The sequence below is a fragment of the Clinocottus analis genome, unplaced genomic scaffold, assembly GCF_023055335.1.
Source record: "Clinocottus analis isolate CAN_PGR_092001 unplaced genomic scaffold, fCliAna1.0.p SCAF_30, whole genome shotgun sequence".
Lineage (NCBI taxonomy): Eukaryota > Metazoa > Chordata > Actinopteri > Perciformes > Cottidae > Clinocottus > Clinocottus analis.
The window spans coordinates 1,422,776-1,437,489 of NW_027176043.1; the positions used below are offsets into that span (position 1 = coordinate 1,422,776).

The 14,714-nt window shown below is 43.7% G+C and overlaps 1 protein-coding gene across 1 annotated transcript in view; it reads left to right on the forward strand.

Annotated features, from left to right (window-relative positions):
• si:dkey-288a3.2 (protein phosphatase 1 regulatory subunit 37) overlaps positions 1-12,206 on the forward strand; it is a 58,718-nt gene extending 46,512 nt beyond the window's left edge. Inside the window, exon 11 of the mRNA XM_068595449.1 lies at positions 12,076-12,206. Within this exon, the coding sequence (XP_068451550.1) occupies positions 12,076-12,186 (111 nt within the window). The 3' untranslated portion in view covers positions 12,187-12,206. The remainder of the gene's footprint in view (positions 1-12,075) is intronic.
• The last annotated feature ends 2,508 nt before the right edge of the window (positions 12,207-14,714 follow it).

Sequence of the window (14,714 nt, forward strand, 5' to 3'; positions counted from 1 at the left end):
TCCTGCTGGAGCGCTTATAGCCTCGATAAAGAGATGGCTGCTCTCACTACAAAGACCGGAATGAGCACTGCTAAACTATATTAGTGGACGAGATGTACGATTGTGAAATTCCTGACAGACACAGATTGATCTGTTTATTCAGAAAGTAAGAGGTAAGATTAGCAACCAGCAGAGTGCACCAGTGCCTCCAGACCAGTCTCTCTACCTCCTTCTGCTGACATGGACCGTGGCTATTTGGATCATAGACCATTTGTATACCACTCATCATGTTCATGTAATGTGCTGCAACTGTTACGTTGCTCATTCTGGCCACATGACATCTATTGCTTTTGTCCATCCGGGAAGAGGGATCCTCCTCTGTTGCTCTCCTGAAGGGTTCTTCCCTTTTTCCCCCTAAAAGGGTTTTTACTATCTTTATTTGGAGAGTTTTTCCAGATCCGAAGTGAGGTCCTGGGACAGGATGTCATGTAAATCTTAATTTGTGATTTTGGGCTATACAGAATAAACTGAATTGGATTGAATAGACCCGAGGTCCTCATGGGTCCTTCTGCAGGACAAACCTGAGCCACGGCCCACATCCAGTCAATCTGATCTGGAGCGCCGCAGGTCAATATGAATAAATATGTCTTTTTTTGTCAGGTGTTGCTCTTCTTTATTTGACTTGTGTTGTTGTCCTCGCTGTGTGTGTGTGTGTGTGTGTGTGTGTGTGTGTGTGTGTGTGTGTGTGTGTGTGTGTGTGTGTGTGTGTGTGCTCAGGTTGACCACCTTTGGAATGAGTCTGGTATGCCGCTGGTCTCTTTTGAAAACATAATCAATAATTTCAGGAGTTTTTTTCTTGGATCCAGTCCACATGTAATGTAGCTCACATCCCACGGAGGCCCCAAAGTCCCAGGTCTACTGTGTCTGTGGCTCGTGATTTAATCAAGTGCAAATGTGTTTGTGAATACGCACCACTGAATTATAATATCAGCCTTGAACCAGATCCTCCGTAATTACCTTGTGATGTGTCAAAGACCGGGTGTGATAGCTTTAGTTTATTCATATACAAATCATTTCATTAGTTCAAATGCAGATAACTGATGTTATTCTATATATTTTATATCGTCAACAAACTCCCTCCCTTCTTTATGACATTCACAAATGTGTATTTCTGGAAAGCACTCAGAGATTTCCTAAAACAGCTGCTCACTGTATTTTGATCAAACAAACAGGAAGGGGACTATTTCTCCCACCAGTTAAATGAAAGCATCTGAATTGGGTTCGCTGCCCAGAGCATGATTCATTTTTAATAATTCTGTATTTCCTGTCATGTCACACTAAAGCAGCTATCGTCACTGTGTCATTTAAGATGAATATTGTTTTGTTTTAATAAGTCTTGACTCGGTTGGTTCTGGTCTGGTCTGGGGAAACACAGCTGCCTTAAAAACACCTTCTGACTTTCACTCAAATATCAATATCCGTCAATAACACCACCGTCTGCACACCACCGGCTACAAGCGAGGGGCTGCGGATGAATTCAGATGCGAGACTGGTTTAACCTCTTCCCTGAGCATCCAGATAAAGTTTATGCAGAAAGCCATCAAGCAAACTGCAGAGCAAAAACAGAGCAATTTAACAAAAGACGAAGCACACACAAAATCTGTCTCTCAGGGTAATAAAAAGCCTGTCGATCTGCTTCCTCACATATAAAGTCTACTCCAATACACTGGCAGGAGTGAGAGTAATTCACCGCGTGTGTGTGTGTGTGTGTGTGTGTGTGTGTGTGTGTGTGTGTGTGTGTGTGTGTGTGTGTGTGTGTGTGTTCATGCACACAGGGTCACAGGAATATTTTATGTTTTATTCACGCTCCCGTTCTGGAGCGTCTCGTGTTGTTTTCATTCCTGTGACTTGTATTTTGACTCTTTCTTTTCCTTATCGTCTCTCTCTCTCTCTCTCTCTCTCTCTCTCTCTCTCTCTCTCTCTCTCTCTCTCTCTCTCTCTCTCTCTCTCTCTCTCCCTCTCTCTCCCGGTGAACCTCAATATAATTATCAAATCATAACGTCCCCAAAATATGTTGATGCCGTAATTACCGGAAAAGGAGAAGAAGAAAAATAAATTCAGGCCAACGTGTAGAGAAGAAGAGAAGAATGCATGTGTATGTTAAAGCCTCAAACACAGGCGTCATTCTCATAATTGTTGTCATAAATACTGTAGTAGTACTGGAATCCCTATTTTTGTATTTACATAGATGAATAAATCTGTGTGTGTTGGATGCCACGCACAAGTCCTTTTCAGGAAATTTACTCCTAAATAAGGTGCAAAATTATATCAAAAATAGAACAAAAGTGACAGGATTCAGACCTTAAAATTGCACTTTTAACCTTATTTATCTTGAACACTCAACAATGAAATTCCAAAACGTCATTTGGTTGTATTTGTGTTTACATTAATGCGTTTATCTCTTATTTAAAGATCAGCCAGCTGGATTTATTCTAATGGATTTCTTTCTTTGTCTGTTGTACCCTGCATTGTCAAAACTTCACAGTCAAACGCCTTAAATACGACATAGCTTTGTTTCTCACCGATGAACATGAACGCACACACACACACACACACACACACACACACACACACACACACCTTCAGCGGGCAGATATTTGGTATACAACAGTGACATCTTCAGTCGGAGTGATGGAAGGCTGCAGCCGGCGAGCAGAGAGGAGGAAGAGGAGGAACAATAGAGGAGCGGCTCTGAGTCTGTCGCCGGGTAATTACTGCCGTTTCTAGAAGGAGAAAAGGGCTCTGTGCATGTGCTCAGAGTGCATTCATTAACATTTACTCAGCGGTATTGGGCTAATAAAGGAGGAAGTGAATCCTCGGTTAGTATACAGTAGGAGCTGAGTGGCTTCCTGCGGGGACGAGGTCTGACTGAAGCGCTTCTTGAGTAAAAATGTAATCTTTTGTTTTTAATAACACACATTTCTGACACCAATTGCCTGGACAAGCATGTAAATATCAAGTTTTACTCTGTTTTTTATTTCTACTTTTTGTTATATTCAGGCAACTTTCAAAAAAATGTATTATTTCCATATTAATTAAGTGTGTGAACATATTCACTGGTATGTGCATCCTGAGAGAGTGTGGACATCTCATGCAGGGTGTCAACCTGAGGACGGCAAGAAAGAGAACAGAACGGCAAAAATAATCTGTTCAGAGATTATTGTATTTGTTTAACAATAATATACTTCCACATGAAAGGTCAAAGGTCACAGACAAATGTTTTCTTTGCTCTGTCAGGGAATAGAACCCTGACTTTAATTTAACTCCCCTATTCATCATTCATATAGCTCTTATGAAATGGTTTGCTAAGCTCTTTAATGTAGTCGTAAATGATTATTCATCTCCCCGAATTGAACACATTTAGACTTTGAACTCGCCTGAGAACCATTTATGTGGTTAATAAACGTGTTATAACACAGCATCCTGTGTTATAACACGTTTATTAACCACATGGATGATGTCATATCATCAGCTTCACACTTCTGAAGCTTCAGCAGGCGTTACACTGCTCCTGTTTGTTGTTTTAGTTCCCAAGATGAACTGTGTTTCTTTTGCATAATTGGAGTTTAAAACCAGTGTTGTTGTTTTTTGTGGAATGTGTGCATTGTGATAATTGTCAGCGAGCTCTTAAGAGCATGAAGACACAGCGCGGGCCTCCTTTTTATAAATGCAAACTGTGCATTTATCTCTGGTGTAAATTAATAGTTTATTTAAGGACTTTTCCACCCTGACAAGAGACAAATTTAGAGGAAAAAAACAACACACAAATGTTGAAATTCATTTGAAATGTATCATATGTGAGTCAGTAAATGTTTATGAGCCAGGGAGGAAATCAATAACTTACACCTCCAAATATATAAAGCCCTCGCCTCAACAATATGACTTAAAAAAAAATAAAACAAGACACAATACGCCACTCGCATAACACTTGAAACTGGCATCTGAGATGTCATTTACATATATTAGCATATAAAGTAATTGGCACAGATGCCAAGGAAGCAGCCGCAAACAGATTAATTGTCATCGAGCAGTCGTGGTGACATAGTTAAAAATGAGCTCCTTTTAAGGCACCAATTATCAGAGAATTTCCAAAGTAACCTTTTTTCATCAGCGACTCGCTTCCCCACTGTTGTCGCCCCTCTCTCTCTCTCACACACACACACACACACGCACACACACACACACAGAGTGGAAGACAGACATGTAATATGCATAGTATCAGCATCCTAAATGTATAAATATTGTAAATAGCTGTCTGTCGTCTTTCAAGTTGTGCCTTTGAAATCGGGCCGCTCGCGTCCCGCTCTGAAAATGAGCACATGTGCCTTTGTTTAGCCCGAGACGGAACAAACGGAGAATTCTCACACACACTCATTGTGAGAATGCGTAATGAATTTTCACAGATAGAAATAAGAATGCCTCTGCTGGGGCTTCCATATGCTGTTTTCCTGCTTTTTTTTTCTTTTCCTGAACACATTTTAATGCTCGGCGAGCCCGGGTTTAGGCTCAGGTATTGTTTAGCTTCATGCGTGTGTGTGTGTGTGTGTGTGTGTGTGTGTGTGTGTGTGTGTGTGTGTGTGTGTGTGTGTGTAAAAACACGTTTTCCCGTTCAACAAAGACCATCTCCCTCCCTCTCCTTTGGCTGATTTTTTAAATAAGACTTCACTCAACACACGCCTCCTCATGTACCAGCCTCAGTCTGACCGTGTTGACTCTGACAGTGTGTGTGTGTGTGTGTGTGTGTGTGTGTGTGTGTGTTCCGGCCCGTCCTGAGCCCGGGCCAACAGATTGGGCCGTTGTTTCTTCCCCTCCCCGCTAATAATAATTGGATGGTTGCTGCGTTGTCGGGTTGTCTTCTAGAATGCAGAGCTAACAAATGAGCAGTTTAAGCCGCCTGCACCTCGGAGAGCTTTAAAACGCTCGCTCCCGGCAGCCACTGTGCAGCCATCTTAACTAATGTGGGGACGAGAGAGAGGGAGAAGGAGAGGGAGAGAGAGAGAGAGAGAGGAATCAGGACCCAGATGTGCTGGAGGTGAACGTGGTTGTCGAGAAGAAGCCTCACAGCGGCAGCGTGAGGACACGGGGAGCTGCCATCTTGTTGTGTGTCAGCAGCAGTCCTCTGCTGGTGCTTTTCCCCGCTCGCTCGTTCCTTCTTCTGACAACAAAAGTACGACCAAGTGTGATGCGGTGGAAGGATTTTGAATTACATTTAACATTTACACACCGTAAAAACACTTGAGATCAACTTCTGATTGTGTAGTTAACTACGTATATAAAGAAGCCACCACCAGCTACAACATTACAATAATGCATTAATGACAATACATTAGTAATGATAATAATGATAATAATAACTCATATTATTATTACAACAGAACAATATATCAATAAAGTAATTATCTATCTATCTATCCATCTAGTTATGACTATTATTCATAGTTCTATTCCTGTTATCATGTACTATGCACAATACCCTTGCTGCAGCAACGTGCTGTCACAAAGCTTGATGAGGTGACAGAAGAGTTGAATAAGAAGAGAAGAAATCAGTCACTGGAAAGAAAAAAAAAGAGACAGGAAGCTTGGCTTGAAACAGGAGCAACTTCCTGTTTCAGAATAAGTGCTCATAATAGTGATAATTTAATATTATAAAATAATAATATAGAACAGAGAAAAGAGATTCAACATCCAAGTTCAGCAGTGTTCTCAGGTCATGGGAACAAAGGTACCTCACACGTCTGAATAAAAGCTCACACCCTTTATGTTGATGTTCTTCTTTCCTTCTCGAAGGAAAGAAGAACATCAACATAAAGGTTGTGAGCTTTTGAAGGGTCCACACAGCAGGAGCCTCCAGCGCCGCCATCCAGACCCTGGAGGGTCCTGACAGAGAGACTCGGGTGTGAAACCTCTCTCCAGAGCTATTGGCAACCACAACCACCCGTAATGATGCTCTGAACGGGGTCATTCTGCTCAACAAGTACTTTTCCTTTTCATATGATGAGTGAGTAGTTCTGAGTTCAGACTTCAGTGTTACAGAACCACCAAGCATCAAACCAAGCGCAGGCCCTGACCGCAAAGAAGAAGAAGAAGAAGAAGAAGAAGAAGAAGAAGAAGAAGAAGAAGAAGAAGAAGAAGAAGAAGAAGAAATGATTGGTCACAAAAGAGGTATTAAACTTTTAAGACTTTCAGTAAAACAATGACTCACACCTCTTTGAAAAGACCCGGGCTTCACACAACAACCTGTGATGTCACAGCCCGAGGTCTGATACTGACGACTTGACTGAACCCATCCACGACAGAACCACACCCTCTTTCGCCCAGAAGATCGCTGTTTCTGTCCCTTTTGGAACCAAAAGTCCACGTTGACCTTTTGATCTTGTGCCAGGACGTCACATAAAGGAGAGCGACTTTCTCAACATGTTGTTGCCTGAACATCAGAGACACCAAGACGTCCTGACCAAGCGACGATGTGACGATGTGGGAATGAGGGGACAGGTTGCTGTGCACTTATTTAATGAAAGAAAACGGCAACACACGTCCTCACAGACCAAGCAGTCCCACCGAACCCTCGTCCCACACATGAGCGGTTTGACACGGCAGAAAATGGAGCAGAACGTGGATGAAGAAGTCATTGTTTGGTTACAAAAAAATAGGAGTTCCCCTGGCATCGGGAAAGAGTTTGTTTGGAATTTCAGTGTGTGTGTGTGTGTGTGTGTGTGTGTGTGTGTGTGTGTGTTTATACTCCTTAATGATTTTCTAATTCAGGGCCAGCAGGAACCTGCCTTTATCTCTATTAGTTTAGTCGCCGGGCAAACAAAGAGAGTCTGTGGCCGTGGCACCGAGCCAGAGGAAGACTCAGCTGTAAAAGCACTTGTCCATCTGCGTCTCCTCCTCCTCCTCCTCTTCCTCCTCCTCCTCTACGCTCATTCCCTCTCTCTCTGGCTGTGAAAGATGGGGAGGGAAAAAAGCATCTTGATAGGAGGCTCAGCAGTCCACCTCCTCCGTCTAGAGGTATTGATTGTTCCACTCGCTGATCAAGTGCAGCAAAAAGAAAGTAGTGTGTGTTCGGCGCTGCAGCGTGTGTGTGTGTGTGTGTGTGTGTGTGTGTGTGTGTGTGTGTGTGTGCGTGTGTGTGTGTGTGTGTGTGTGTGTGTGGGTGTGTGTGTGTTTAGGCATCAGTGGGGGAGTTTTGCTTTGCTGTCGTACCATATTGCAGCAGGACATTCCCATGAGATGTGGAGTAATGTTACATATCAAAATGTACAAGAAGCAATCACACACCAGCATATTATTAATAGAAATCAAACTTTTTAAGAAAGTGAAAGAATGGAGAACACATAAACAATAAACAGCCGCTGTCAAAATATCGGACGTTGCTTTAAAAGGCCAAAGAGTTCAGTTGGATTCAGCAGCAAAGCCATTAGATGAATGTTATAACAGAAATTGATTATTATTATTAATAATATATATATATATATATATAATATTATTATTGATTAAATTACATTTCTTTGTGAACACAACATAATTTAAAAAAATAAAGTGAACATTTGAAATTATAAATAAAAAACTAAAATGAAAGAACTCAATAAATATGTATATTCCCAGCTCAGAGCCCTGCGACTCATTCCAACCAGTTCTGCTGTAGATAATGCCAGAGTTATTAAAAAACACATTTATTACATGAACAGTAGTTTGGCAAAAGAACCTTAACTCAAGGTCCGCTCACTAGTTTTGTTTTGTACCAGATCAAAATTCTGTGGTTGTATAGAAGTCTATATTTCATGTCTTAAAGCTGCATTCTCTCTCCTGACCACCAGGGGGCGACTCCTCTGGTTGTATAGAAGTCTATATAAGTGACTCTACTTCTCTCTTGATGTATTCCCTCAGTAAACATTGTAAACATGAGTTTATGTCTCGATCTCTAGTTTCAAGTCTTCTTCTATACAGCATGATGTTCATTTAGTAAGTTATGCTCATTTAGAGTCAAACAGACCATAAAGCAGGGGACCCTTTAAGGCGGGGCTACAAGGTGATTGACAGGTTGCTACTGCAGTGTTGTCCGTTGTTGTTTGTGTTTTCTTCTGACAACCGCACCTCTTCACACTGTGTTTTCACGATTGTAACATTTTTGGTCGACTAAAAAGGTCTTCGCGTGACACTTAGCTCCTCCCACTTGATTGCCGTGGTTACCCACTGCCATTTACCAGAGTACCTGAGGGTGTGCTGGTGTAGGATGTTAGCAGTGTGTGTGTGTGTGTGTGTGTGTGTGTGTGTGCGTGTGTGTGTGTGTGTGTGTGTGTGTGACTGTATACTCTTCTGACCTCTTTGGCTCATGTGTGTGGCGGCATTGGCATCCCTCTTCCTCTCTCTCCAGAAGGCAGTGGCTGTGAACTCTGACCTCCCCCACCAGCACCACAAACACTCCTACGCACACACACACACACACACACACACACACACACACACACACACACACACACACACACACACAAAACTCACAACTTTCACCAGCAGAAGGTTGCATTGCTGCTCTCCACATGCCTGCCTCTCACCACATCCTCCTCCTCCACCACCTCATCTACCCCCGGTGTTGGCAAAGGTGTGTGTGTGTGTGTGTGTGTGTGTGTGTGTGTGTGTGTGTGTGTGTGTGTGTGTGTCAGGCGGGCTGCTGCGTGGTGAGCGTGCCCTCTGTCATTCACGCAGAGCAGCCCTGTCCAACTGTCACTTCCTGACAGGCCGATAATCAATCTCTTTATTAACTGCTCTGCTGCAGAAAGGAGGGAGGAGGGGGGAGAACTGAATGGAGAGAGAGAGAGAGAGAGAGAGAGAGAGAGAGAGAGAGAGAGAGAGAGAGAGAGAGAGAGAGCAGAGAAGATGGTGCTGCAGCTTCAAAGTTGAGTTTGTTTCTTGTAAAGGAAAAGGTTCATTTTGAAGTAGCTGCAGCGGTTTTATAACTGCTGAGAAATAGTAAATTATTATTAATGACGCAAAGGGAATGTGACAGGTTTCCCAACTTGTGGGTCTGGACCCCACCGAGGTCTCAGAATAAACCTAAGGGGTCACTGTATGTATTTTTTCTCATAGTTTTTTTTTTGTAGCCCTGTAAGTCTTCACCTCGCCCTGTTTACTGTTTACTGTTTGAGCTGTTTACAGGTCGGACATGAGGATACTGTTGTAGCCCTGATTTGTTTGTTTTCTTTGATACCTAGCATGTTTTTTGGGGGAATTTATACAATGTTTGTTTTTTATTTGTACCTTATGACTTGATATAAAAGGGTCCCCTTTTTTTATCACATTTATATCACATTTTCTCAACATTAGAACATATTCAGATGTAAGTGTTGTGATTTCTTGAAGTCAACAATCTTTGCGGCGACATTGATTCCACAGTCGTCGTTATTTTCTTCTTCTGGCTCTGGCACGTGCAGTCACAGCCGTCCTCATGCTCAGGCCGTCAGAAAGCGACGTTTGGTCACGGCCCTCTGCGTCTGATGCCTCTATTGTCTGAGAGGGCTTCAGCGCCAACATAAACACATTATTAGCTACTGCTAAAATGATGTCCCCGTTTTTTTATTTTTACAAAGCTTGTGACCTCGTTTCACATTCTTTAGTTATTTTTCTATTTATTACCACAGAACACATGATAAAGGATGTTCATATATAGAAGATACGGATATAGGAAATACGTTTCAGTGTTCGGCGTTGTCTTGATTGACAGGTGTCTCGGTGACGGTGGCACTTGTTTTTCACTCCTCTCCTTTTGCTAAGACAGCATTTTTTGACGATCATAAAGGGATTTATTTTTTTTAAATGTTGGTCTTGGCGTCAGAATCTATTTCCATGTGTTTGAAAAGATAAAGCAGAGAGTGATGACAGGAGTAACAGAGGCTGGCTGGCTGGCTGGCTGCTGCTTTTTGGGACGCTGGGCTTTCCTGACAGCGTCACACCCGTCACGGTGGCGATAATTTATGAGGCGGGAAAGTGCATCAGTGATTCTGGCGACCAGCAGCGAGCCAGGAGTCAGCACACTGTCTGTCCTCTGCTCTGTCCTTTCATTCTCCACCTTTCATTTGTGCCTTCTGTCACTTCTCCTCTTTTCTTGTACGCGTGCACTGACCCTCTTGTCCTCACATGCATATTTAGTTTCCAAATGATGCCACAGTCTTTTCTATGTCATGTGGAGGTGGGTATTCAGTGACTGCGAGCTCACGCCTAAGTTTTACGAGGAGGGACATTCTGCCAAACTTTTCCAAATGTATAAAATCATTAACTGAAGATGAGCAGATAAAGCAGGTAGAGGTGAAGAGGGACCCATAAAAGTATATTTCAACACACAGTCACATGGGAACTTTTGAAATGAAATGGGCACGGCACATTAATGAGGCCGCAGGTGGAGGTCTCAGGGTTTCACCCTGTGAGCAGCCACGCATGCGTCAGTCAGGACGCTTGACATTCATGCTCCCCAGAGGATGACTTCTAATGGTTTTAATGATTTCATGACCTTTCCTCTAGACCACAATGGTGGATGGGCCACAGTCTCATTCTGTCAGAGACTATTTACCCAAAGCAGCACTACATGTGACTAACCATGTTTGAATCCACTGATCTCTGTGAGTTTGTGGGACTTCCTCTGCTGTGAACATTGTTAAAACCCAAATACAGTTCCAGGCTCCACAGTGAGCGTGTGCTTTAGAGTGGTACGAACTCCCATGAAGCCAACACTGGCAGGCCAGTCACAGGAAGTAGCTTAGTTGTGTGGTAGGACTAATTCAAGTTATAGTAAAGACAGCTTTCTGGTTTCCCAATCAAGTTCCATCCAAGTTCTATGGGTCTGTTGAAAGTGTCTTTTGACAATAAATGTTGCTGAAACCATGTGGAAATGTGAATTGTTGATTTTATTTGGTTGGGGTTGGCGATAGGACCCAACTTGGACATTAGGAGATTTGCTGGATGGAAGATTTTGTACCCTTTAGTGAAAATGTCCAAAGAAACGGACTCAGAGATATGATAATGAGCAGGTCAGCGTGGAATTAAAGCATTTCTATTCTCCCTAAAGGATGAGCCCTTTACTTTTAAGACATTTGATGAGCTTTTCCCAAGTGCCAACTTCTGGACAAAATGTCAAGAGGATCTATAATGTGATAAAAAGTTGTTGAGCACATCCATGCTCCCAGTGGGATGAACCTTTGGATTTTAATGACACAATGACCTTTCACTTAGGTCTTATTTTCACAGTTTCTGCCATCATATCATTTTTGGTAATAATAACACCGATACAGTATCGGGTATTCTGCTCGTGTACTCATACTCGTAAAACTACTCCGAATGCACTAAGACCACTGATAGCAGCGTGAGGTTGACGCTGGAGTTAGCACTGGAGTCTGCACCAGAGTTAGCACTAGAGTTAGCCTTGGAGTTAGCCCTGAAGTTAGCCCTGGAGTTAGCACTGGAGTTAACCCTGTAGTTTGCACTGGAGTTTGCGCTAGAGTTAGCCATGGAGTTAGCGACCGCTCCGCCTTAGTTGGAAACTTAAACATGTTTTCAAAGTTTCAAAATGTTTGAACTGTAATGATTAGATACTCATATTGATAATCGGTATCGGTATAAGTACCCAAATGTAAGTACTTGAATAAAGAAATGGTATCAGGGCTGCTTAGGTTTGTGGACGGCGGGCTCAGGAGCGCTAGCGAAGCGCCTCGGTGCGCATGTGTTCCCAACACGCCACATGGCACGGCCCCTTGAAAGTGACATCATCAAGAAACAGTCAGATGATGTTTTTACTCTCCCAGTACCTATTGTGACACCACACGGGAGGCTACTGGTCAAGAACCATCGCCCTTCTTTTTCCAAAATATGAAATCTGTATACTAAACTGCTCATTTGTTTTATTGTAAACTACAATTTGTTTTCATAACGTGTATTCAAAACAAAGAAGAAAAGGTGTTTTTTAACACCAGATGAATGTCAAATAAAGGAATATTAATGCTGTCCTGATGGCAAATTTTGGTGATTTATATTTTTGTGTGTGATCAACAGGACGAGTTTCTGATGGAGACTCAGAGATCGCTCCAGTCAGAGATCACGCGGCGCTGCCTGGCCAACGCCGGCCGCTGCCTCCTCGCCGCCGACCTCTCTGAGACTTTATGAGCTGACAGGGGACTACGACCTGAGCTCTCACACACACACACGCACACACACACGCACGCACACACACACACACACACACACACACACACACACACACACACACACACACAGGAGGAGAAATGGCTTGCCTTGTACAGATCACCTCAGAAAAGCTCTCTTGGAATCAGTCACACAGATGCCAGGTCCCAGTGTCCCAAACCCAAACAGCTGACTAGCAAATATATGCGAATAATAATTCTATCGCAAATAATGATAACCATAAAACTCCAAATCCGGGTAATAAAGGCGGAGTGGAGCTCCCTAATGAAACGCCGGCCTCCCCGCTGCTTCCCGCCTAATGTTCCCGCCGAGCCGCTCGCCACTTTCCATAAAGCAATTTTGCGAGCCCACTTCAATCGTGAATCACCTAGAAATGAAGAGAACTCTGTGTGTGTGTGTGTGTGTGTGTGTGTGTGTGTGTGTGTGTGTGTGTGTGTGTGTGTGTGTATATGTCTGCGCCGCAAATCCCTGTTTGCTTGTGTTCCATCATCACTTAATGTTCACAGTGATGCATTGCGGGACACTCCTCAGAGGTGTGTGTGTGTGTGTGTGTGTGTCACAATGTAGCGTCATTACTCTGACAGAGGTAGCAGCCATGAACTCAGCCAAGTTCCATCTGCATTAATCAGCTGAGAAGCCGTGTCAGGGAGACGTTCAGCAGCAACACAAAGTGAAACAATCGAGCTGGGCGCACACAGAGCTCTGTCTGTCAGGAGGGCTGTTCACACGCAGGATGCATTATGGGCTGTTTCCAGTTATTATCAGTGGTTTGAATCAAGTGGATCTTGAGGCCTTTCCTCAACACCACACTCAGCGTTTTCAGTTTAAACTTGGACACCGCCTCCCTCCGTCAGACTCGGAGAGAGTACGCTTCAACACACCTGAGCGCCTGTTATCTTGTGTTTATGAAGACATTAAAGCTCATATCAAACTCTACAACGCCTCTGTGATTATTGTGTGAGACACACGTACATGTTGTAGCTTCAGATAGACAAGCTCATTTGTCATGTCTTCTAAATGTCTTGTCGAAGGAGTTAGATGTGACGTCAGACTGCAACTCCGTAACTTAGCTTTGGTCGCTGTGGCTGCAGAAAACCCGCTTCACAAAGACAGGATGTTGGAAATAGAAGCAGAGTTTTATTTTTTGGTGATCTCAGGATATTCAACAGAGTTGAAAAGCATTTTTAAGTTTTATTTTTGGGGAAATGTTTGCATGCGTCAAGAAGCTCAGACACACCGACGGATGTATCCGGTCATTTTTCAAAATAAAACATTTTTCCAACCTTGATAATCATTCAACATTTGTAGCATTCATTCTCTCTGTGTGGCTCGGTACCAAGGGACCCACGGACCGGTACAGGGCCGCGGCCCGGTGGTTGGGCACCACTTCTCTAAGGCCTGCAGGGAGCCAGTGACTTGGTGCAATCCTCAAGAAAATGTTTGTATAAGTAACCTAGAAACAATTGTCACCTGTGAGGCGGAGAGGACAGCTCTTTGTTCATTTCAATTCAGTTTATTTTGTAAAGCACAAAATCATAAATTATCCTCAGGGGCTTTACAGTCTGAACATATACAACATCCCCGTCCCGGGACCTCACATTGGAACAGGAAAAACTCCCCCAAAAAACTTTTAATGAGGAAAAAAAGGTAAGAAATCTTCAGGAGAGCAACAGAGGAGACGATATCAGCTTCATCACTCTCATGACGAACACATGCACAGCAGCTCCCACCTACACATCACTTGTGAAACATCCGGTGATTGACAGATAAGATCAGACGGGTGGATTTAGCCGGGGAGATCTCACACACACACACACACCCTCCCAGACGACACTGTGGATGTGATGGAAGCAGGCATGCGGCCGCCAACGTGACGCAACCGCCTCACCCCCGACTTCACCTGATGGCTCAGCTCCTCGCCTCCATCCGCCTCCTCCATCATAACCCATGTGGGCATGGCGGCCTCCCAACCTCCCTCTCCTCCAGCCAAAGTGGCCCCGGGACTGCATTCGAGCCGAACCCCCCATCCCTTCCTCTCTCCCTCCTCCTCTCTTCCAGCCCTCCCTGAAGCCCGGGCGATCTGAACCTGATCCAGTCCTGATGGCAGAGGCAGAGGAGGCAGATGCCTGGGCAGTGGGAGTAGGGCAGCGTCCATGACGGGACCAGGCCTACTTTATCATAGTTAGGAAGGAGCGAGGGCAAGGCATGAATATCAGCACACACACACACACACACACACACACACATGCAATGTGCAGAATAAAGTAATCTGCACCCTCAGATATACTGCAGTCTTAGTCTTTCTAACTGCTCTGTGCTTTTGAACCCGTAAACGTGCTTTTCAGTGAGTGACAGTCCTGATCAATCCTCTGTGTAAGCAGCAAATGTTGAATAATTCCCACTAAGTGAATGCTAACATCAGAGTGAATGATAAGATTACGGCGGAACAGTCACCGCACAGTCTGCAATGTAGTGAAAGTATTCTGTGA